We start from the raw sequence: 24120 nt of genomic DNA, 5'->3' as shown, positions 1-24120 counted from the left end.
GGGGATTTGAGCTCAAAGCCACTTGTTTTTCATGTGAAATTGCTTAGTGAACCTGACGTGGGACCACCGTAGGGAGCCCATCTATTGTGTTTGTATACTCTGCTTTGTAATTCGTAACTGGCATGGAGCGCTTGAAGTGGGCAAGGATGCCGCAGGCGTGCTAGTGATGAACGGCATCCTACCGCTGGATTCAGGCACTCCCGAGTTTTCCGGAGCTGGAAAAAATCATTTCCGGGCTTGAGGAGAGGGGGGATGTCGCCGGAGAAATGAAGGGCCATGGGTGGATGGACGGTTATGGCAACTTTTTGGCCTGCCAGGCAGTGGGAAAAGGCGCCCTCCATAGATTTGTTGCAGGCGAAGTAGAAGATGCCAGGGTGCGAGGCAAGCAACGTGAAAGAACCTGAATAACCTTGATCGAGAACAGTTGCTTCAGTGAAGTTGCAGGAATCGAAAGCCCTCTTGTTGTGGAAGACGCAAATGCTGTGTTGAAGACCTTAATTTTGGGTATTCCCCCTTAATCGTTCTTCCTCTCGCTCTTGTAGGCACAAATCCGTCTCGCAAAATCTCTGGTGAAGAACATACTCTCCTCACTCTCTCTCTCTCACTCTGGTGAAGAAGATAGAGTCCTCACAACTGGGCGCTAACCATTTTTCACACTCAAGAAGAGACCGTAATCTTCTTTCACCACTCATAACTACTTCTTACCAGAGTTCAATAATGATATCTACACTTGGGTTTGCATGGCCTGTTGAGCACATCTCCAAGAGACGCCCATTTTCCATAAAACCAGACCGCGTCTCTCACAGAGGAAGAGGAAGAAACAGCTACATTTCCATATTCATGGAGGAAAGAGAAAGCACGAGAAAACCCAATAGCAGTAGAAATGGGGGGGGGAAGAGCAAGGGGTCGAATTGGTAAAGGGACTCCGTATGGAATATCGAGAAGGTCAATTTTGAAGAAATCGTTCTCTCAAGAGCAGGTTGTATTCACGGCTCCTCTCTCAGATGAACCCCATGTGGCCATTATTGGGGGTGGGATGACTGGTCTCATATGCGCTCTTACTCTTGAACAGCGAGGAATTCGATCAACTGTTTTTGACACAGTAAGCACCAGTCTCTGTCTTTGATGAATTCAGAATCCCTCTTTTTCTCTATATCCTTAATTTTTTTTTCTCTCTAAACCTTCCTCATCATGGAGGAGGCCTCTGCCGCCGCCTTCGAATCCGCCGCCTTGTAGGACGCCTCTCGTTGTAACCATGGTTGGCAGAAAGTCGTGTACGCAAAACGCCATAGAAAACAAGCCCTGGTTGCTCCGGTAAGATTGTTGGTGAAATTTTATGGAGCGAGTATAAGATCAAAACCCGGGATCAGGTAAGGGTTACCTTAAGGCATATGATCGTATAATCCTAATTTTTATCCCTCGGAGATATACACCTATTCTATTTTTATTGGAAAAGAAAAGGTACCATTGTATTTTTCCGATAGATCTCTCATAAAGGAAAGGGTTTTTTGATCTCCAATAGGATCTCTCATAAAGGAAAGGGTTTTTTGATCTCCAATAGGCTTTTGAAAGACTACCTTCATATGGATACGGATACGACAGTTGGACGAAAGGTTAAATTCATATGGATATAACCGATGGATATTTGAAATTCTCACAAATGTAGGCTAAGACATGTAAGGATTTATAGCCATACATGTCAACAAGAGATACAGAGGCCTACAAGTCTGCTGTGAGGGAGCTGAGAGAGAGAGAGAGGGAGTAAGATGGGAGGTAGCCTACGAGACAGTCATGCGAATGTCAAGTTCTTTGTCAAGTGAGATGACTTAATACAAGAGGCATCACCATTCTCTCTCATTGAACGAATCACAACCGTTGGGCGCACCAATCTTTTATACGCGAATAGGCGTATGCAAGCATTTTCCATATATATATATATATGTGGGTAAAAGTTTATATAGAGCGGCGGCTCTAAACAATCAAATTTGAGTCTACCTGAAAAATTGCACCATAAGAGGTTGTTTTAATGCCAAAATATGTTCAAATGATCATCTTGACATCAAAATGTATGGACATGAGAAAAAAATGGATCTCAAGTTTTGGAAATAGTGTATTTTTTAACATTTTTGGACTATCAATTTTCAAGATTTTCAAGTTTCTTTTTTTGAATCTTTAAACTTTATAAATAAATATGAAAATATATTTTAAGGCTATCACATAGATTTCCAATATTGAAACCACGTTTCTAAACACTATTTGATGGTAGGCTCTAATTTGATTGTTTAGAGAGCCTAGGCTCTATACAAACTGCACCCATATATATATATATATATATATATATATATATATATATATATATATATATATATATATATATATCTATATATATTGGAAAAGCTTTTCCAATGCCTATAGGCAAAAATGAATAGTGATTTTGTCTACCATCATCATCGTTCAAATTTCATCGCGCGGTCACAATTGTTTAAGGAAAAGTTTCATTTATTTTTTTTACAAATCGGAATGATCTGAAATTTGGAGGGTATGTACATCTTACTGAGGCGCATCTAATAAAAATATAAAAACAAATTATTAGTGAAAAATAAATTGACCAAAATACCCCTGAATATGAGGGGTATGTTGGTCAATTTTTTCATGTAAAATATTTGTTTTATAATTTTTGAGGATTCCTCTATTTTTTATGAATACACGCTCCAAATTTCAAATCATTTTAATTTGTAAAAAAAAAATGAAAAATAAAACACTACCAAACAATCGTGACCGCGCGATGAACTTTGGACGATGATGGAAGTAGGTAAAATCACTGTTCATTTTTTCCTATAAGCATTGCGTAGTGTTATATATATATATATATATATATATATATATATATATATATATATATATATATATATATATATATATATGAAGATGCTAAAGTGAGCCCACTAGCTGATGAAATAGTATAAGCCCAATGAACCAGATTGCATCTGGGCCGATCTGACGATCAAGATTATATATTGATAATATAATTTTAATATTTTTTTATATAGGTCCAAATAGTAAGAAATTTGGATCATAAACTCTTCTCATCAAGGCACACCTAGTAAAAGTATTAAAAAAAATAATTCACATCAAATAAAATTGACCAAAATACCCTTAGAACTTTTTAAGGGTATTTTGATCAATTTAATTTATGCGAATTATTTTATTTATATTTTTATTAGATTCTATTATTTTTGAAAAATAGACATTCCAAATTTCAAGTAATTTGGATTTGTAGAAAAAAATTAAACTTCAATTACAAAATACAATTGTGATCATTGGATCAGTCCATATTCAATCTGGATCGTTGGGCTTACACTTTTCCATGAGCCCATAGGCTAACAGGAGCTTTTTCTATATATATATATATATATAGGAAAAGTCTTCCCAACGCCTATAGGCGAAAATGAACAGTGATTTTGCCTACCTTCATCACTTTCTAAAGTTCATCACACGTTCATTTTTTCCTATAGTGTTTCATTTTTTACTTTTTTTTACAAATCGTTATTACCTGAAATTTGGAGCACGTGTACATCTCAATGAGGTGCACTTAATAAAAATATAAAAACAATAATTCGTAAAATAATTTGACCAAAATACCCCTGAAACAGTCAAATAAAACACAAATAATCATAAAGCGAAAACATATAGAAATAAAACAATAACCTTATAATAGATCATAGACAAACAATACAATAACAGTATTTAGACAGGAAGCATACTCACATTCGGCAAATACAGAGACTGGTAAAGAGCTTTAACTGTTCCGAGATATAAGCAGGAACCTCGTCCCAAAAACAATCACACATAGCACACTTTTATTAAGTCAGATGGTGTGATACACGACCCGATATACAGAGAGATTACAAAGAGTCTTATACATAGAGTAGAGAGTCGAGAGCAAAATAGAGAGCAGAGAGTAGAGAGCAGAAAGCAGAGAGCAGGGAGCAGGGAGCAGAACAGAGAGCAGAAAACAAATTCAGGACATTGACATGTCCCCCTCTCAAAATCCAGTATGCACTCAAACTCTTAGTGCAAAATCAATATATCTAGACACAACTTATATTCCATTGCTGGTCATTAAAAATGAACATCAGTCCAAACATCTGACTGAGATAGCTGCCTTATACCTCAGGCACCATATGCATCCAAATAATGGAGAAAAAACCAAAGGATGGTATAAGTGTATTCGCATAGAAACTGAATCAGTTTTTATTGTCCATCACTCAAGAAACAAGGACAACGAAATAGCCTATTTAAAATTTCAAATTAAAAATATCATTACATACAAAGAATGGGGACTGGACCTTTTAAAACCCAGAATTCTCAAAACAAAAAGATTTAAAATTAGATCCTACCATTATTATGAATATATGAAGGCTTGGGATGAAGTCTTCGTGTACCAAACTATGAAAAATTCCCACAGTTAGTACATACAGTTTAAAATAACTGACCCAAATGATTTCCCCAACTGGTTTAAAAATTGGTTCTCCATTTGGGGATCCACAGACCAAATACTTCCAACAGAACTCCAAATTTCTCAGAGAAAATTCTCTAATTTTAATAAGAAAAGTTCAAAAAGAAACTTTCATATACATTTTATGGCCCTTTATCAAATCCCATGGATTCTAAAATGCGAATATCAGATCTCATTAGATGACATGGACCGTTATGATTATATCTCATAATTACACCGCCAAATTGCCATTAAATGGTGGGATAGTTACAAAAACAGTCAAATAAAATAGAAATAATCATAAAGTAGAAACATACGTATACAGTAACCTTATAATAGATCATAGACAAACAATACAGTAACAATATTTAGACAGGAAGCATACTCACATTCGGCAAATACATAAACTAGTAAAGAGCTTTAACTGTTCCGGGATATAAGCAGGAACCTCGTCCCAAAAACTATCACATATAGCACACTTTTATTAAGTCAGATGGCGTGATACACCACCCGATATACAGAGAGATTACAAAGAGTATTATTTAGAGATTAGAGAGCTGAGAGCAGAACAGAGAGCAGAGAGCAGAAAGCAGAACAGAGAGCAGAGAGCTGAGAGCAGAGAGCAGAACAGAGAGCAGAGAGGTGTAGGAAACTCTAAGATGCCTGAATGGGTCGAGGTCCTTCCCTTTTATAGACTTTTGCATACTTCAAATGTTTGGAATCTGCTATAGTGATGGTCGGTGGCTACAGTAACCGCACTCATGAGGAATCTACTACAGTGACTGTCGATGGCTACAGTAACCACACTCGTGAGGAATCTGCTACAGTTTGTCGGTGGTGGTGATATTATTTTGTCGGTGATGATGACGGGTCGGTGGCTACAGTAACCGCACTCGTGAGGAATCTACCACAGTGATTGTCGGTGGATACAGTAACCGCACTCGTGAGGAATCTGCTACAGTTTGTCGGTAAAGGTGATATTATTTTATCAGCGATGATGACGAGTTGCTTTTTTTACTTGTTTGGGTTATGCTTGCCCCCAAAAATTTCTTCATGTTGAAGAAAATTTGATACCATAATAATCGTCTTCATTTAGGGGAGTATAGTCTTCAGGGTCTTCACTTTGGGTAGACATGTTGTCATCTGTGACTTCAAGAGCTTCTCATATTTGAGCTTAAGCTCATCTTTGGTCATGGATGGGAGTTGTTGCTGAAGAAGGGTTACATAATTGGAAATATCTATTTTTAGAGGTGGAGAAGGGGATATGGATTTCATTTTGATAGTATTAGGAGTTCAAGAATCATTTTTGTAACTATCCCACCATTTAATGGCAATTTGGCGGTGTAATTCTGGGATATAATCATAAAGGTCCATGTCATCTAATGAGATCTGATATTCTTATTTTAGGATCCATGAGATTTGATAAAGGGCCATAAAATATATATATGAAAGTTTCTTTTTGAACTTTTCTTAATTTTCTCTGAGAAATTTGAAGTTCTGTTTAAAGTAATTGGTCTGTGGATCCCCATATGGAGAACTAGTTTTTAAACCAGTTGATGAAATCATTTGGGTCAGTTATTTAAACTGTATGTACCAACTGTGGGAATTTTTCATATTTTGGTACGTGAAGACTTCATCACAACCCTTCATATATTCATAATAATGGTAGGATCTGATTTTAAATCCTTTAGTTTTGAGAATTCTCGGTTTTAAAGGGTCCAGTCCCCATTCTTCGTATGTAATGATCTTTTTAATTTGAAATTTTAAATAGGCTATTTCGTTGTCCTTGTTTCTTGAGTGATGGATTATAAAAACTGATTCAGTTTCTATGAGAGTATACTCATACCATTCTCTGGTTTTTTCTCCATTATTTGGATGCATATGGTGCCTGAGGTATAAGGCAGCTATCTCAGTCGAATGTTTGGACTGATGTTCATTTTCAATGACCAGCAATGGAATATAAGTTGTGTCTAGATATATTGATTTTGCACTAAGAGTTTGAGTGCATATTGGATTTTGAGAGGGGGACAGATCAATGTCTTGAATTTGTTTTCTTATTAGGGACTTTAGTGTTGAAAGGGATGCCAATGATAAGCCTGGGCTAGGAACTATGTCCATGGCCTGATTTTGGGATTGCTTGCCTTGTTTGTCCTCCCTACAGAAATTCTCGAGTCAAGAAGTCTGATAGATAATTATGTTTACCATTAATATGTTCAATAGTAAATTCGAAAGCAGAAAGCATACCTTGTCATCTTGCAAAAATTTGTTTAGACACGAGATTTTAAACGTCTTTCTGGATGATGTCTTTAGCTGCTTTGCAACATGTCCTTAAAAGGAATGACTGATTAAGTAAATCACTTTGGAATTTAGTAATGGCATGGACTATTGCAAGTATTTATTTTTTGACTGTGGAATAATTCTGCTGAGCGGGGTTCCAGGTTTTGGATGTAAACCGAACCAATTGTTCCTAGTTATTCACCTTTTGTTTGAGGATAGCACCAAAACCTTGTTTCGAAGCATCTGTTTCAAGTTTCAACTATTTTGAAAGCTGAAGGACTAGAAAGTGCTAGACATGGTAATTCTTTGGCTTTAATCTTAACCTTTTTCACAGCATTAGTATGTTCATCCTTCCATACTGAAGGATTCTTTTTCAACCTTTGAAATAGAGGTTTCGCATCAATTGCTAAATCTTTGTAAAAATTCGAAATATAATTTAGGCAGTCAAGGAATCTTTGTAATTCAGTCTTACCTAAGATTACATTTGAGAATTTGGACGCAAATTCGATTGCCCTGTCTATTGGAATAATTCTCCCTTGAAAAACATTATACCCAAGAAATCTAATTTTTGTTTGCAAAGATTTATTTTTCTCGCAGAGAGTACTAAGCCAGCATTTTTTATTACTTTGATAAAACTGTTTAAATGCTTCCAATGCTGCTCAATTGTTTCTGAAAAGACAAGCACATCGTCAATATAGACAATTATAAATTTAGTATAGGGATTAAAGATTTCATTCATTATGTTTTGAAATTCAGACGGTACATTCTTTAATTCAAATGGCATAACATTCCATTCAAACTGCCCAAATGGGACATTAAAGGCAGTTTTATATTTATCTTCTTCGGCAATTTGAATCTGCCAGTAATCGGATTTAAGGTCAAATTTGGAAAATATACAAGCATTTGACTAGTCTATCCAGGAGATCCCTTTTGTTGGGAATTGGATATTTAATCCATCTTAAGACCTTATTAAGAGGTTTATAATTTATCACCAATCTAGGAGTTCCTCTTTCAATTTCAGAGGCCTTTTCTATATAAAAGGCCGAATAGCTCCATGGCGACGAGCTTTTTTTGGTAAGTTTTTTCTCTAATAAGTCTTGTATTTCTTTTTCGCAAATTTCAAGCAATCTATTATTCATTTGAATGGGTCTAGCTTTGGTAGGGATTTTGCTTTTCTGAAGTCTGGTTTATAAGGTAGTTTTACTATGTGTTGCTTTCTATCCCAAAAGGCATTAGGGATATCAGCACATATTTCATTTTCCATATTCATTTTAAAAAATTTTATTTTGTTTTATGTCTCAGGAAGAGACACTTTCTCTTCTATATTTCTATATTTTATTTCCTCTTTTAAGTGATATAACAAATTTTCTTTGGAATAAATTGTGTCTTTGATTTTGTTAATATCATGGACTCTGGACTTTTCAATAAAGGTAAATTTAAATTTATACCCTTCAATGTCAGCTTCTATCCCTGTATCATCTATCTTTATTGGATAGAACATGTTTAAAAATGGAGTCCCTAAGATAACGGGTTGACTTAAACCTTTGACCATTATGAATGGAAAGTTGAAGCAAGCACCATTATTACAAACTGCAGTGTCTGTTAATTTATAGTTTATGAGCATTTTGCTACCATCTACAGTGTTAAGAATTTGAGTAGTTTTACTAAAATATTTGGTTGGTACCAATCCTTCATTGATACAATTTAAAGAATCTATTAAGCAGTGGTTTGGAAGTTGTATTCTTTTGTACTACTATTGTAATATTAGTAAACCATTTTTTAGTTATTATTTTGTCTACCAAATTTATATATTCACAAGTTTGAATCTTTTCTATTATATTCATACCAGTTTTAGAAGTTTTTGATTTTGGAAGGGTATCTTCAACTTCTGGTGGTATAGGGATATTATGCTCAGTTATCAATTGATCAAATTCTTCTTCTATATTCCCTTCTCCATTTGTTTCTTGGGTTAGTTCTAAATATCGAACTCTTGACTTTAGAGAGATTAACTCATTTCTGACTTCATTTATCTCATATCTTAGCTCAGATATTAAAGGTTCTTTTTCTTTATGGGTTTTATTTTGTACCTTTTTTAAAATGTCTTGAAAACTATAATCTTCTTTTGTAGGGACAAGAGAAGAGTTAGGTTTTCTTGACGTGGTTTTTAACATATTGATATATTTTATTAGAGTTTTTTTTCTGACTTTGGGGTCTATTATTTTGTCAATAAGGTCTATAATTAGATCTTCTTCTTTTGTAAGGGTATTGATCTTCAAACCATTCATATCTATTATTGCTTTATAATAATTACATTGGCAATCATCTTTTTCTTTTTCTAGGTCTTTTTCAGAATCTGAATCGGAGCTATTAAAAATGATATCTTCATCATTGATTTCTCCAATTAGCACTTCTTCATCTGATTCAGAAGAGTCTGAAATTTCAATTTCTATTTGGAGTATCTCAAATAGTTGTTTTTTATATGGTTGTCTAATTTTAAAGAATTAATTTTCTCTTCCTGCATTTGTTTTTATAATGGCCAACTTTGCCACAGTTGTAGCAAATAGGAAGTTTCATCTTTCTTTTGTATTTGAAGGATGGTTTGTCTTTTAAGAATTTTTTGGAGAATTTATCTTTGGTTTTTTGGTAAGGACTAAATTTCTTTTTCTTGACTATCTCATGTTTTCTTTTATGAAAAGGTTTTAAAGGGGGTAAACTATCGAATCCAAATTGTTCACAAAAATCTCCTAACTCTTTCCTCCCCGTTATTCTTTGTTTATCTAATTGTCTTCTACGCTTGAGGTCTGTGTACAAAGTGAGCCCCTCAGCACAAATTTCTACGGATAATTTGTCTAGGGTATACAAATAATATGGAATGAGTCCCCCATGTTTGTGCTTGAGTCTGGTTTTTACCTTTTCGACAAAGAGATGTGGTAAACCAGCAATAAGCTTTTCTTTCCAATGATCTGATTTACTGTCTTCTCTTGACAGAAGTCTTGAGAAGAATACATCCTTGTACCATTTCTAATGAGAGAGTGTTGGACACCTAAGATTGAATAATAAATCTTCAGACCTTGTTGCTAGTAAAGCAGTACTTCCCACAAAATGAAGGGTTATAGTATAGATTAATGTATTAACTGCATCTTCTTCATGCACTATATTTTCGCCTATAGGCGTTTTGTAGTATCTTTCATATATATATATATATATATATATATAAGATGCTAGGTTGAGCCCACTAACTGATGGAATAGTATAAGTCTAATGGCCCAGATTGAATTTGGGCCGATCTGACGATCAAGACTGTATATCAGTAATATAATTTTAATATTTTTTATATAAATCTAAATAGTATGAAATTTGGAGCATAAACTCTTCTCATCAAGACGCACCTAATAAAAATATTAAAAAAAATAATTCACATAAAATAAATTGACCAAAATACCCACGAAAATTTTCAGAGGTATTTTAATCATTTTAATTTATGCGAATTATTTTTTTATATTTTTATTAGATTCTACTATTCTTAAATAATAGACACGCCAAATTTCAAGTAATTTTGATTTGTATAAAATAATCAAAATTCAATTACGAAATATAATCGTGATCATTGGATCGGTTTAAATTCAATCTGGGTCATTGGGCTTACACTATTATGTGATCCCACTCTCAGAAGTTTTTTCCTATATATATATATATAAGTTTTGTTAGGCTACACCACTTGGTGGTGTAGACCTTTAAAGTCTTCAATAGTTTTTTATACTAAAATTCTCTTGAATTGTAATACAAATTTTTTCAAGTATGGGCATTTTTGGTCATTTAGAAGGATAGAATGGAAATTTTTATAAAAAAATAATGGCATTTTATTAGTAGTTAAAAACAATTATTGCATCTTGTGGGTGATGTCACATACCATATCAGTAATGTCATTGTCCATTATTGTTAATAAATGCTTTTGTTTCTATTAGAAATTTCTAGTTTACCCTTGACTAAATGCGTAAAATACTCCTAAACAATAAGTTAATATACTATAGGATAAGGGTATCTAAATGTCTAAAAAAGTTGAGCATTTTAAGGGTCTACACCATAAGTGGTGCAGCATATATATATATATATATATATATATATATATATATATATATATATATATATATATATGATGTGGTTAGCATGCGGCTAAGCTCGAACATGTAGAAATAAGGGACCCTTAATACTTTGTTTTTTGAAATAGAATTGGATCCTAAGTTTTAGAGAATATATAATCTTTAACGAGGAGATCATGAATATGAATAAATAAATAAATTTTGAAAAGTAGAAATAATAATTCTATTAAGAAAACATTTTGATCGTTAGTTTTAATTGTTTTTAGATGGACCACCTATTTGTACAAATGCGGTGCAGCCCGCATGAAACAATTGTTCATATATATAGTTGTAATATGTGTACAATACATTAAACAATCAAATTAAAGCGTACCTCTAAATTTTAATAAGATGCAATTTTGGTGTAAAAAATTATTAGGATCGCCTCATAATCTATTTTTATCTCTAATTATATAATTTAAACTCTAAAAAATGGTCAAATCAACTAGATCTATAAAATGCATGAAAATCTTGAAAATAGGCAGTGCAGGTAATTTTTTGCAAGATGTGCTATTTTTAGGACTTGAATTATCTTTTTTTCCCCATATCTTTACAATTTTGTCAAGATGATCAATTAGATGTTTTAAAAAGATCAAAACAACATTTGTCAAAGGATTTTAGTTGCACCTTATTTCTACATTTTAAGGTATTGACTTTATATAAATATTTTCCTATATAGAGATACATAGATATGGGTGTGGTTTGTATAAGGCTAAGCTCCGTACAATCAAAGTAAGTCGCATCTTTAAATTGGTGTGAAAGATGTTGTTTCAGTACTAAAAATCATTGTAATGACCAAAAAATTTATTTTCATCTCTAATTATAAAATCTAAAGTTTTAAAAATGGGATTGTTTACAATTTTCATCTCTAATTGTATATGGAAGTCATAATCATTTCCACTCATTAGATGTCAAATTTATGGCATAGGGTGAGTCACGAAGTCTGAGAAATTTTTTTGGAACTTTGTGTCTATTCAATGATATTCTTACAACCATCCAGTTTGAAATTTAAGGGACACAAATGATTGTGACCTTCATATACAAATTATAAATAGTCTCTTTGTAGGCAATCCCTTTATATAATGTAGAATAGATCGAGCAGATCTATGAACACTTGGTAATCTTGAAAATTGATGGTCTAGAAAATACATTACATGATGCATTATTTTCAAGATTTGAAATCCATTTTTTCTCATATCCATTCATCTTGAGGTCAAGATTATCAATTTCAGGATTGTTGGGCATCGAAATAACCTCTTCTAGTGAATTTTTGAAGTGCACCTCAACTTGCTTGTTTAGGGCCCATATTGTTTTTAGGGATTATCTATAAAGAGACTATTTATGTTATGTACATGGAGGTATAATCATTCTTGTCCATGAAATTTCAAAATAAGCGGTTAAAAAAATCTTGTACTTTTTGACTCACCCTAAGCCATCCAATTTGACAGTTAATGAGTGAAAATGCTTGTGAACTCCATGTACAAAAGATAAATGATCTCTCTATAGATAATTTTTTTATATATAAGACTATATACAATGAGACCAAAAAAGTTTTTATGCTTCCCCTATAGCATAGAAATTTTATCCTCCCCCTACTATCCAGCCATCCAATTTGATCAAAAGAGCCACTTACTGTTTGATCTTAGATCGACGTCTCAAAATATTTTATTTTTAGTTTTTTTTTATACAAATTATATGAATATGAAATTTAGTACGTGCCATCTTCTCATTGGGGCGCACCTATAAATAATATTAAAAATAAGTTTTCGATAAAATATAATGATCAAAATACCCCTTGAATCTTTTAAGGGTATTTTGGTCATTTTACTTTATTGAAAATATTTTTTTTATAGTTTTCGCTAGTGCGAGTTTAATAGAGGAATGGACGACCAAGATTTGGTGTCAAAATAATTTATAGAAAAAAAAATTAAAAATAAAATAGTGTAGAGACATGAAATTGTGATTGAGACAATCTTATTCCTCTATTTCGAATGGACGGTTGGATAAAAGGGCGAATGGAATTTTTATCTGTAGGGGAAGCATAGAAAGCTTGTTCTTTAACTTTGGTATAGGAATGTCACAATTACTTACAACCATCCGATGAGAAATTTGATAGCTTGGGTATGTCACAAAGTTCAAGAAAAAAAAATTTGAACTTTGAGCTTGGTTAATGAAATAAATGCAGCAACTCAATTTCACATCCAATGGTCAAGATTAGTTGTGACCATCTTCTATCAAAGATAAATGGTCTCATTGTATACATATATGAAAATGTATATAATGAAACCATTTATCTTTGACACAAAGTAGTAATAATTAATCTTGACTATTGGATGTGAAATTGTCCATTATGCACATTGATATGGATATCTCGGCATTTGCTTGGAAGATGCGATTATTTTGGTATAAATTGGGGGGGTACTCTATCCATTTCTCAGATTCGTCTAGAGATCGATATTTTCTTTTTTTGAAATGCCAAAAGAGGTTATGATCCCGAGGGCGTTCAATGCCCATTTAATCCTTCGACAAAACTTAATCCAAGTACTTTTAAGAGTATATAACCTTCTTCAACCTATATTACTTTAAAAAAAAAAATCCAAAATACATTTTTTGTTGGCTCGAAGAAAGTAAGACATTGAAATTGAATAGAAACTTTCAATTTTTCATGGTGAGATCTAAGTATTAGAAAAATATCAAGATGCAATTTTTTTTCTTTTGAATGCAATCATCTATGGGTGCAGTTTGCATACGGATACATCCGTAGGTGTAGAGGTAAGAGGTAAGGTGCACCTTCAAATTTTATCATGGTATATAATTTTGATGTAAAATGTTTTTAAGATTATCTCAAAATCTATTTTTATATCTAATTTTAAGATTTTAAATTTCAAAAATAGCTAAAATCAAATAGATCTATAAACATATGAAAATCTTGAAAATAGACGATGTAGATAATATGTTGTAAAATGTACTATTTTTGAGATTTAACTTTTTTTATTTTTCATAATCATCATCTCGATGTCGAGATGATCAATCAAATGGTTTTTAAACATTAAAACTAATAGATTTTTGAGGAGCATCCATAGTTCTACATTATAAGATAGCATCCTTATATAAAAAAAAAAATTTATCATCAATTGGGTGGTTTCCAAAAAAAAAAATTTATCATCTATTGGGTGGTTTCCAAAATTTCATACAAAAAAATCTTTTAAGTCATGTGCTGGAGGAATCACTATACCACATGCTCCCACGGGATCATAGTATACGTTCCGGCTTACCGGAGTGGCTTCTGAGACACCCCTTTGATGCAGGTTCTAAAAATGATACAGTTTTGAATGCACCCTTCTTTCCTTGAATATCAGGTAAAAGCTTTGTGAAATCCTCTAAAAACTTTCTTTAATGGCTTCGATTTTTCTTCAGGCCACGAATTCTTCACTGGTTTCTCTAGATACCAATCAAGCCTTTCCTTCAAAGCATGGACTCGCTCCAGGTTTTCTCATGAACATTTCCATTTCTGCAAATTTACCATCCCAAAACAGTTTCAGAAAGCCCAAAAGTTTACGTTCAGTTGCTAGGTCTATTTTTGGTGGAATTAATGCTAAAAATGGTACAGTATCGTGTTCAAATGGTAATGTGCAGCCTCCCCTTGATGAAGTACCCAATAATCTGGTGGAAGAACAACTTCCATTCAAGGAAAGTAGCTCTGGTTCAGAATTTCCACGGCGTGAGCAGAAGTATTTGCAAGACCCACCTTGCAAAGATTCTTATTTCAATGGTGCCACACCAACTTCTCCCGTTAATGTGCCGCTTCCCCTCAAAACAATACCTAAAAAGCAGTTCGAAATGAACCTTCCATTTAAGGAAAATGACACTATTTCAGAACTCCCATGGCAAAAAATGCATAATTTATCTGACCCAATTGGAAATTCACCACCATCAAAGGGCCCAGCAAATGGCTTGGTAAGACCCGAAAAGACGAAGGGGCAACAAGGGTTACCTACACTTTCCTTCCTAAGAAAGATTGGGCATCATAATGAAATTAAAATGCCTACTGCTCCATGGATGAGAGGCCCACTTCTATTGCCTGCTGATGATGTGTTGGATTTATCCAAAAGTAGAAAAAAGTCAAGCAATGAAAAGAATTCAGATGATAAAGCTCTTACTGGAGGAGTTCGGGGAGGAAGGAGCAAGCATGCGATGCGTTTAATTATGGAAAACATCACAAAACTGAAGGAGATTCACGAAGAAAATGAGCAAAAGAAAGAAACCCACATTGTTTTATCAGATGAAGTGGACATTCGAAGCAAAATTAATTCTAGTTTTAGTGAGGGGGCCACAAAATCAATAGAGGCCGGGTTTAATTTACCATTGAAGGAAGTATCTGTTAGTGAAGACCAAGCTATGGAAACCAAATTGCCATGGACAATGGCTGAAAAGAATGTTTTCCGAAGAGTGAAGAAGGAAAAGACTCCAACTAAAGCAGAATTGAGCTTACCCAAGCCTCTTCTAACAAGGTTGAGAGATCGAGGTCGGACATTGACAAAATGGGTTAAGGTGAAGAAGGCAGGTGTGACTCAAGAAGTAATGAATGAAATATATGCTGTTTGGAAGAAGAGGGAACTTGCTATGCTCAAGTTTGATGTGCCATTATGCCGGAACATGGATAGAGCAACAGAAATCGTGGAGGTTTGTTAAACTGGCTCCGTTTTATGCATTTTATTTCTACTGTTTTATTATGTCAGACATGAATGGGAAGGAATCAGAGCTCTCTCTGTGTTGTGTGTAGAGCATATTCAGAGTTCAAGTAGTAAAATTTTATTTAATTTAGTGGAACAATGTATGATTAGTTTTAGAGCATTTTTGGATGTGCATGGACATGGTGCCTATGCGATCAGAATATTTGAACTTACAGGATTTCCTTCAAAAATGTAAGCTGAATTTTTGTCAAACTCAAAGTAACATGACCAAACTCAAGAGGTCGTCAAAATGAAAGACATGCTCTTTTGGTAGCAAAGTTGGTTAGAACAGATTGAGATTCAATTAACTGAAATGACGAGAAGGTTCTATTATGTCTATGCTTTTCATTATACTTTTATGAGGACATCCTATCAGACGGTGTGTTTTAGTGAGATTATGAATGTAGGGACTCTGTCTAAGTGGTGGCCTTACATTGGAAAGCATTTCCTATAAAGACAGTTAAGAATGGAAAAATCCTATGCTCATCTCTTCATTTGGTATTGGATTATTCTTTAAATTTTTAATGGATAAGAATGCATAAATCCTTTGATTCTTTGAGTTTTGATCTTTCGATATATGGAGTGTTGGAGCGTTCTCCAAAACTTGTGGATCCTAATTTGGTAGATGAAAGCTTAAGTTGTTAATCAACAGCCACTGAAAGCCTATGTTATTTTCAGTCCTAAATTGCTTGATATTAATAATCGGCAGAAGATAAGCGTTAGTTCTGTTGTTTCTTGCAGACTAAGACTGGAGGGTTGGTTGTTTGGAGAAAGAAAGGTACCCTAGTTGTGTACAGAGGAACCAATTATCACTCACTTTCAAAAACTTCTGAAACAAATCCTTGGTCTCTTGAGCTTTTTGATGACAATAAAATATCAGCACCAAATGGCTTTCTGAATTTCAAGGATGACACTATGATATATCAAGCAGGCTCAGATGGCCTAATGAAGGAAACGCTGTTTGAGAGGGAAGCTAATAGATTACTGGATGAATTAGGACCACGATTTATTGATTGGTGGTGGTCCACACCATTGCCTGTAGATGCTGACTTGCTTCCTGAAGTAATTCCAAATTTCAGGCCTCCATTAAGGCTTTGCCCTCCTCATATGCAATCAAAGCTTACTGATGAAGAATTGACATACTTAAGGAAGTTTTCAAAGCATCTACCAACTCACTTTGCCCTGGGTAATCTACAATTATTTCTTTCTATTTATGGCTGATGCTAAAAGCCTTATTGTTTGGTGTTGGATCGAATTTATTTTTTCCTTCTTCATTGTCAGGGAAAAATACAAAGCTTCAAGGCCTGGCAGCTGCCATCTTGAAGTTATGGGAGAAAAGTTTGATAGCCAAGATAGCTATTAAGTGGGGGATCCCTAATGTTAATCACCAACAAATGGCATATGAGCTCAAGGCAAGTAAGGTTCATTATTTTCTCCAGTTCTTTTGCAGAATTGAGAAATGATTCGACAGAATTGAGAATGTTTCATGCTCTAGGATGGTAATTTGCTATAGTTTACTTTTATGTAAGCATATACTTCTATAATGTCATATTTTATATTAATTTCTCCTAAACCAAACAAATTGATTAGTTCTGGAGTGTTGAGCCCTTATATTCAACGAGGAAATAAAAATTGTGAACGTAACCCCAAATGTAATTCGTCATGAGTTGTATTTAATATTTAGATTCAATTCGTGAAAGCAGTTATTTTACTACTATGGCCAAGCACTCTGTCATGTATGACATTGGGTTTACTTGTGTCTTTTGTTGGCACAATCAGGAAATGAATTGATACGATTCCTAGAGGAGCCATTGTCTTTTGGAAATTGGCTATCTTTGTCTCTGCTACTGCAGCATACTATCCATACAATATTCTTGATTTATCCTAGACTAGTGAACCATGTCTTACATAACACAAGGAATCTACCTATATTTAGCTGCTTTAGCTTGGTTTTTAAACTCATTTAATTTGAATTGCCTACTGTCCAAACAGTAAGGATGCAAGGTCCTCTATTTGATTATGGAGTTCCTCTTTCTTTAGTCATGAGCTACTAGCTTACTGTTAAGATGGATAAAACATGTACGCAAGAGAAGCCCAAGTGTCAAACTGATAGGGTGGACGCCCTTTATTAGTGCTTGGAAGCCTTTTATAAGGTTAAAGGACTCGGACATGCTCTCATCGGAAAGTATTGAGTAATTTATCACTTTGTTCTTATACTTTCTGTCTAATACAATGCATTTTATCTATGAAGGGTATCTCTCACACGATTAAGTGTCAAGTTTCAAATTCTTTTAGTTTTCCCCTCTACTTGTAATCAGATCAACTTTAATTTTAATTGGTAGTGGTGATGTAGGCATGAGATGGACAAATTTGGGTTTTTCTGGTGACTAATTGGGGATTAAGGGATATATTTTCGAGATTTGTTAGGGCTTGATTTGGTCTTTTAGCAGTGCTCAAGAACTCAGCCGTTCAACTTGGACTCCGCTGAGTTACTCGGACTCGGCAGGTGCTGAGGTGAGTTCCTCAGACAATATCAGGGGATTGTGCACATGTTCAGTACTCGGGCAAGTAATGCACTATCTCGCATAAGTACTATAGGACTTAAGTGTGACTTGGGCAGACTCACGTAAGTTCCATAGTACTTGGGCAAATCATTACGGTACTCACCTGAGTACTTACCATTGAGAAAAAATAAAAGTGTGGTGGCAATCTGCCCCACACCCCCCCACCCACAAAAAAAGAAAAAGACAAAAAAAAGACAAAATACACCCCATGTTTTGATCCAAAATTTCAACCTAGGCTAGATTTTCACTAGATCAACCTATTATAAGCCTTCCATTCTAGGAAAAACACTAGATTTCATAGAATTTTGTTGGTTGAAGAAATGGAAGGTTTTTGCCCGATTATGATATTTTCAATTTTTTAAAATAGATGGTCAATCTTCGATGAAAATCAAACCCTAGGCCTAAGTTTATGTTCTTGATACAAGTATAGGCTATTTGTTCCAAAAAAAAAAAAATGAAATTAGGATTTTCTAGTCTTGAATTTCGGATTCACGATATATCCAAAATTTTCAAAGCTTGGATCTCCTTGATCCCACAATAGGAACCCAAAATTGGTTTTTCGATTGGGGCTGCACAAGGAAGCTTTGCAAGAATTTATAGCCTTGATTAACACTGAATACGAGGATATGCCAATCGGCCTCGAAATTTTGGGTATGTTTCATTTTTTTCAATTTTAATTATAAATTGATTTTTTTAATATTACAATTATAATCTATTTATAATTTGTTTTGTATATGATTTTATATTATTTACAAGCCAATAGCATCAAAATTTTCGTTGGTTAATGCTTTATATGCATTTTCTGATTGGTACGCATTTTTTAGATTTCTATTTTTTTCTCTTTTTTTCAGATTTTTCGCTATATTTTTTAATTTTTTAATTTTATATTCTTATAAGTTTATGATTTATTTCTTTTTTATTTTCATTTTTCATATTTTATATTTTTTACAAGCCAATAGAATCAAAATTTTCGTTCTTTCATGTTTTATATGCATTTTCTGATTGGTATGCATTTTTCGAATTTCTATTGTTGTCTCTTTTTTTCAGATTTTTCAATATTGTTTTTAATTTTTTCATTGTTTTTGTCCTTTTTGGGCTTGGGAAGGATTCGTGCAAGTCCACTTGGACTCGCCTTTGTGTGTTTGTGTGCGGGCGCACGCGGAAAATTAGGTTTTCTTCGGGTTTCTACTTTGTCATTTAAATTGCTTTTGTTTAGTAGGGTTATAAATGTGAATGGTGGAGATTCAATCCTTATGGCTGGTTAGGATTTTATAGGAACTTCTCTTACGTTTTTTGGGTTCAAATTTATTTAAATAATGTTGTTAGGGTCTTAGAGAGTTGAGAGGAGACATATATTTTACTTTTTTTATTGATTTCTTCTGTAGAAGAAATTTTGCAGCTTGTTATGCTTCTTTTGTGTTGAATTGCTTCTTTGGCTACATTGTGCAGAATTTTGTTCTTGGTGGTTTGATTATTTGCATGTTGTAATATTGTTAATCAGTAATAAGATATCAAGGATGGCATCAACTTATTATAATTCTGTTATTCATACATATTGAATGGGGGTTCTAGAGTCTTTAGGAGACACCTCCTAAATCTATTTTACTTGCTATTTCTCTTGAGATCAGCTTTAGGACTAGTTGATGGGTTATACAAATGTGAGTTTTGAATGTTCCTCATATTTCCTAGTTGGATGGGTTGGGAATCAGTCATATTATTAATCTCCACCTTTACAAGTTCTGTTATTTAAATCTCATTCCAATCTGTATACCTTCAAATTTCAAGTCAGTATCCTCTTTGTAACACAAGAACTTCCCCATTTGGTTTAGGGGATTAATTGATTGGATACAGGAGAAATATAATCATTGCAAGGAATACCATGATAGATAGGGGTAAGGTTTGGAATCTTTGTCCCTGTCCTAAAAGCAGTATGGGAGCCTTTCATTTTGTACTACTCATATTCTTAGATCTTCATAGTGCCTCCACCAAGGTCAGAGTTGGGAGCAGCTGCAAAATGCTAGGCCTATTTAAGAATTTTTTTCCATGGCAATAAGAATACCAATAAAATGGTTATATGTACAAATGCTACAGAAAACACGGTATGATGCAGTAAGCTCATCACACATGATATCCTGCTTCACAACTGTCTTGGATGCTGTGGGTAAAGCTCCCTTTGCCTCTCAGAAAGAAGCCAGCTGAAAGAAGTGTGTAAGCACAGGGTTTTCCAAATAGCAGCATAAGCACAGAGAGAGCCAGTAGAGGGCACTCTTTTCACACTGAACGAGTAGAGCTATACAAACCATTCTCCTCTTCATTTCTGAGATTTTCGCAATTATGCTCTTCAATGCTTCACTCATGGTTTTCTATTTGTCATTACTGTGTATTGGACAGTCTTTGCTTGAATGGAAGTTGTTTCCTGAATACCTCTTTACCCCAACCTAGCCTTTTGTAGTAGATTAGAGTAGTATCTTTCTTATGGCCCCTTCCTTAGCATTAACACATGCTAGAGTTAGCAGGCTTGCTGTGCTTGTATTCTATCAGCAGGCATGCAGTGCTAGAGTAATCAAATCTACAAAGCAAAGCTGCTTGTAGTCGTAGTCTGGTAGTTGTCCTGTCATGCCTTCATTCCTAATGGTCTCGTCTGTCTGAGGGAGCAGGATAGAAGAGGTAGGATTGGATTGTGCCAGTCACAGATATAATCGGAGAGCTCCCGAGTCCGTGTTCGAGGGAGTGAAACAACCAAGTCACTTTCTAGAAGAGACCTACTGAGTAGAAGTTGCAAGTTGAGCCTACAAAGCTCCATGGTTTCTCCCCTCCTTCACCTCAGTATGCCACTATATCCCTAATGGCTGGTGAGCCAGAACATGCACAGATATGCATCGACCAGCTGGCTGGTCTATCGGAGAAAGATGTTGTAATCAGCTGATATCCCAAGCTATCGATGCCACATGGATCTCAGTATATCATGGTTAGGAATTGGACAAGGATTCGACCACCTTCCTTGTTGCATTTTTCCAGCCTGCTTTTCAATTAGTAATAGAAGAAGAGAAATAAATAAATTGTTCGTAAATAACTATTTTGTAGTCCGACCCCAAATAGTTGGGAAAAGGCTTAGAGGATGATGATGACGCCACGAGGTATCTTACCAACACAAGTTGTGTGAGCAAAACATGTAAAAAGTTACTCCCTCAAGGTTTTTCTCCATCCAACTTTTCATGTCCCACATGTTTTCTCGTTTAGGACCTAAACCTGGGATTGCTTTATAAATGCAATTTCCTATAAGTATTCTTGAATCCATGCCAAGGATAGCGGTTTCTTGAATATTTCTTCAATGATTGGGGCATAAATATGTATATATCTTTCATTTGTAGCAAAACTAACTCCTAACGTGTTAATAGTTGCTGACTTTCCATGACATTTGATGATCTGTTTATTTAAATACTCAGTAATTGATTCCTGGTTACAAAAAAGAAATCCCTGCTCTTGTTATCAATGGGCTTACTGATCTTTGAAGGATATCTAATATTTACTTGGGCCCTATATGGATGTGTTGTGAAGCCACCTGCAAATGGATGGCTTATTGGCAATGGAAGCAAAATACCTTTTTTGAAAATAGCAGTAATTGCAGATGCATGCCTTATTGAGATAAAAACCTGTGAAGCACATTTATACTCTCCATACCAAGCAGGTGTGTGCATAGAAGCTGATTTGTGTATATGTGCATCGAAACAGGGCCTTCGATGGGTGACTTCCAAAAGAACTACCTTATTTGTTCACTTCTCTAAAATCGCATGCATATTATTATTGATCTGATACCCAATGTCTGTTTTGCTATTTGGGTTTATTCTCCTAGAGCTCCACTGAGTGTTGCATTTTCTGCCCATAAATACAGCATCTAACTGGAGGGGTTCTACTTCTTCAAAACAAATTCTTCATCTTGCTCTACAGAGGCAAGGATTTTCTCCCTCCAGGAGTTGCAAATTCAATTGCGGAGAGAGAAACAACACTCAAGACCCTGCAAATCCATGAAGAAAATGCACGATCAATAGCTGCTACAGGTTTCCTCTCTCCTGATGAGACACAACCAACCACCAGCAGAACGGGGACATTATCAGATTTCCAGGAAATTCAGGAGCATTCCCATCCCTTTAATGAGAGTCAAACTGAGAGTAACATTAAATTGGAAGCAGCAAAGGAGAAATTGGAAATTGAATTGAGAAAACAAGAGCACATGCTTTCCATAGTGGGTTCCGAAATTTTCAGTTTTTTTATTGATCTTTTTTCTTTCATTTTCTTTTACATGGCTTTGAAGTTAGCATCTTCTAAAGTGTCGATATTGCTGTGCATCTTTGGTTTACAGCTTAAATTGAAGGTGGAGAGATCAGAGAAAGAGATGGCCAAGCTCAATTCAGCTTGGCAACCAGCAAAGGGGGAGGCAGACCAAGAAACAATAACAAAAGAGGAATTTCAAAATTTTCGAAAGGTTGGCTTGAAAATGGATGAGGTCTTGTTGCTTGGTAAGGAAATTTCTTATTATCCATGAACAAATAACTCTATTATCTCCGCAAATTTACAAGCATTGTTGCTAGTTCCAGGGTGGTCTTAAACAGAATATGACGAGCTTCAAAATCACCAATAACAATTGCTCTCTCTCTCTCTCTCTCTCTCTCTCTCACTCACAGGCCGGCGTGGTGTCTTTGATGGTGTAATTGGTAGCATTCATCAACACTGGAAGCACAGAGAGGTGGTGAAATTAGTTAGCATGCAGAAGACATTAGAAGAAGTCACGAGAACAGCAAGGATGCTTGAAACTGAGAGTGGGGGTATACTAATTGCAGTTGTTAAATTAAGAAAAGGACATGCCATCATTTTATATCGAGGAAAAAATTACAGGCGCCCACCAAAGTTGCTTCCTGATAATCTTCTGTCCAAGAAGGAAGCATTTGATCGTTCCATTGAAATACAGAGACGAGGGGTAATAACACCTGGCTTATTTTGTTTCTTCTTCGTGGTTGTTTAGTTTTTTGCTTATTATAGTTCTTGCAGAATTAGGAACTTTATACAACTTCGTAGCATGGTTTTGCACTCTGTTTAGTCCTTGCAAGTGACCATTTGTTGTTTCACACGAGTTATATGCTTCTCCTTCTGTTGTTTATTCAAAATTGTTGAATCTCTTACTTTCTTATTCCTACCGAAATGATGCTTGTTTCCATTAAAATGCTAAAATACCACTAATTTCAATTGATTGTTGTAGCTTGGCCATGATGCACAACCAAGTTTATCTATATGGGTAATTTGCAGAAACTAGTTGCTCTATTCTCACCTATTAACTTTTGGCTATTAACCATAAGAGGTAATATGTGACTAATAAATAAGCAAAAAAGGCCATCATGCAAATATGTTCTGCTTTTGCTCTGTTCCTAAATGTTGTGGATTTTATTTATTCAGAGTCTAAAGTACTTCATTTGTCAACAAGAACAATCGATATGGAAGTTACAGCAACAATTGGTATGCATCCTCAACTTTTAGCACATATAGAACTGAAAATTCTCAACGTTTTGTACTGACTCATGAAACTTGCAGAAGAAATTGCAGAAACAAGCAGAAGTAGCTGTATAAGCTCCTCCGATGCATGGGTTTTTACACTGTAAATATAATGTGAAGATTATCACTGGAAATAACTTCTTAAGTGCTGAGAAAATTGCCCAAGATTTTTGTGTTTCTGGCTATTCATGCGCCATTATTTTTATATGTACCCCATTCAATTTGTATTTTATTTATTTTGTAAAATGTGGCCTTGCCTGGCCTTTAATCAATGACCATTGCCGTGTATGTGCAAAATATGAAATAATTTTGTTTCCCTGTATTTTATTTGATAAATAAATCATAAGTCACTGCCATGTATGTAC

General features: G+C 34.6%; 1 protein-coding gene across 15 annotated transcripts; it reads left to right on the top strand.

Moving 5' to 3' along the window:
- Positions 1-57: 57 nt before the first annotated feature.
- CRS1 (maize chloroplast splicing factor-like protein) lies at positions 58-24120 on the top strand. Of its 15 annotated transcripts, XR_016046833.1 has the most exons (11): positions 58-1102; positions 1198-1370; positions 14332-14401; positions 14551-15597; positions 16389-16833; positions 16929-17063; positions 22104-22454; positions 22572-22728; positions 22894-23186; positions 23660-23719; positions 23795-24120. XR_016046833.1 is itself a non-coding variant. In XM_020665970.2 (10 exons), exons 2-10 carry the CDS (start codon positions 14387-14389, stop codon positions 23828-23830), a joined length of 2535 nt encoding a protein of 844 aa, XP_020521629.2. In that variant the 5' UTR covers positions 14041-14222; positions 14332-14386; the 3' UTR covers positions 23831-24120. The 15 variants fall into 15 exon arrangements, 7 of the variants coding, with proteins under 7 accessions (XP_020521627.2, XP_020521629.2, XP_088710981.1 ...); XR_016046834.1 differs by lacking the exons at positions 58-1102; positions 1198-1370 and adding an exon at positions 14041-14222; XM_020665970.2 differs by lacking the exons at positions 58-1102; positions 1198-1370 and adding an exon at positions 14041-14222 and having other exon boundaries at positions 16929-17059.

Source organism: Amborella trichopoda, chromosome 13, assembly GCF_054954075.1.
Source record: "Amborella trichopoda isolate Santa Cruz 75 chromosome 13, AtrichopodaSantaCruz75HAP2 v2.0, whole genome shotgun sequence".
Lineage (NCBI taxonomy): Eukaryota > Viridiplantae > Streptophyta > Magnoliopsida > Amborellales > Amborellaceae > Amborella > Amborella trichopoda.
The sequence above is the reverse complement of the archived record's forward strand: the minus strand, read 5'-3'. Positions and strand labels throughout refer to the sequence as shown.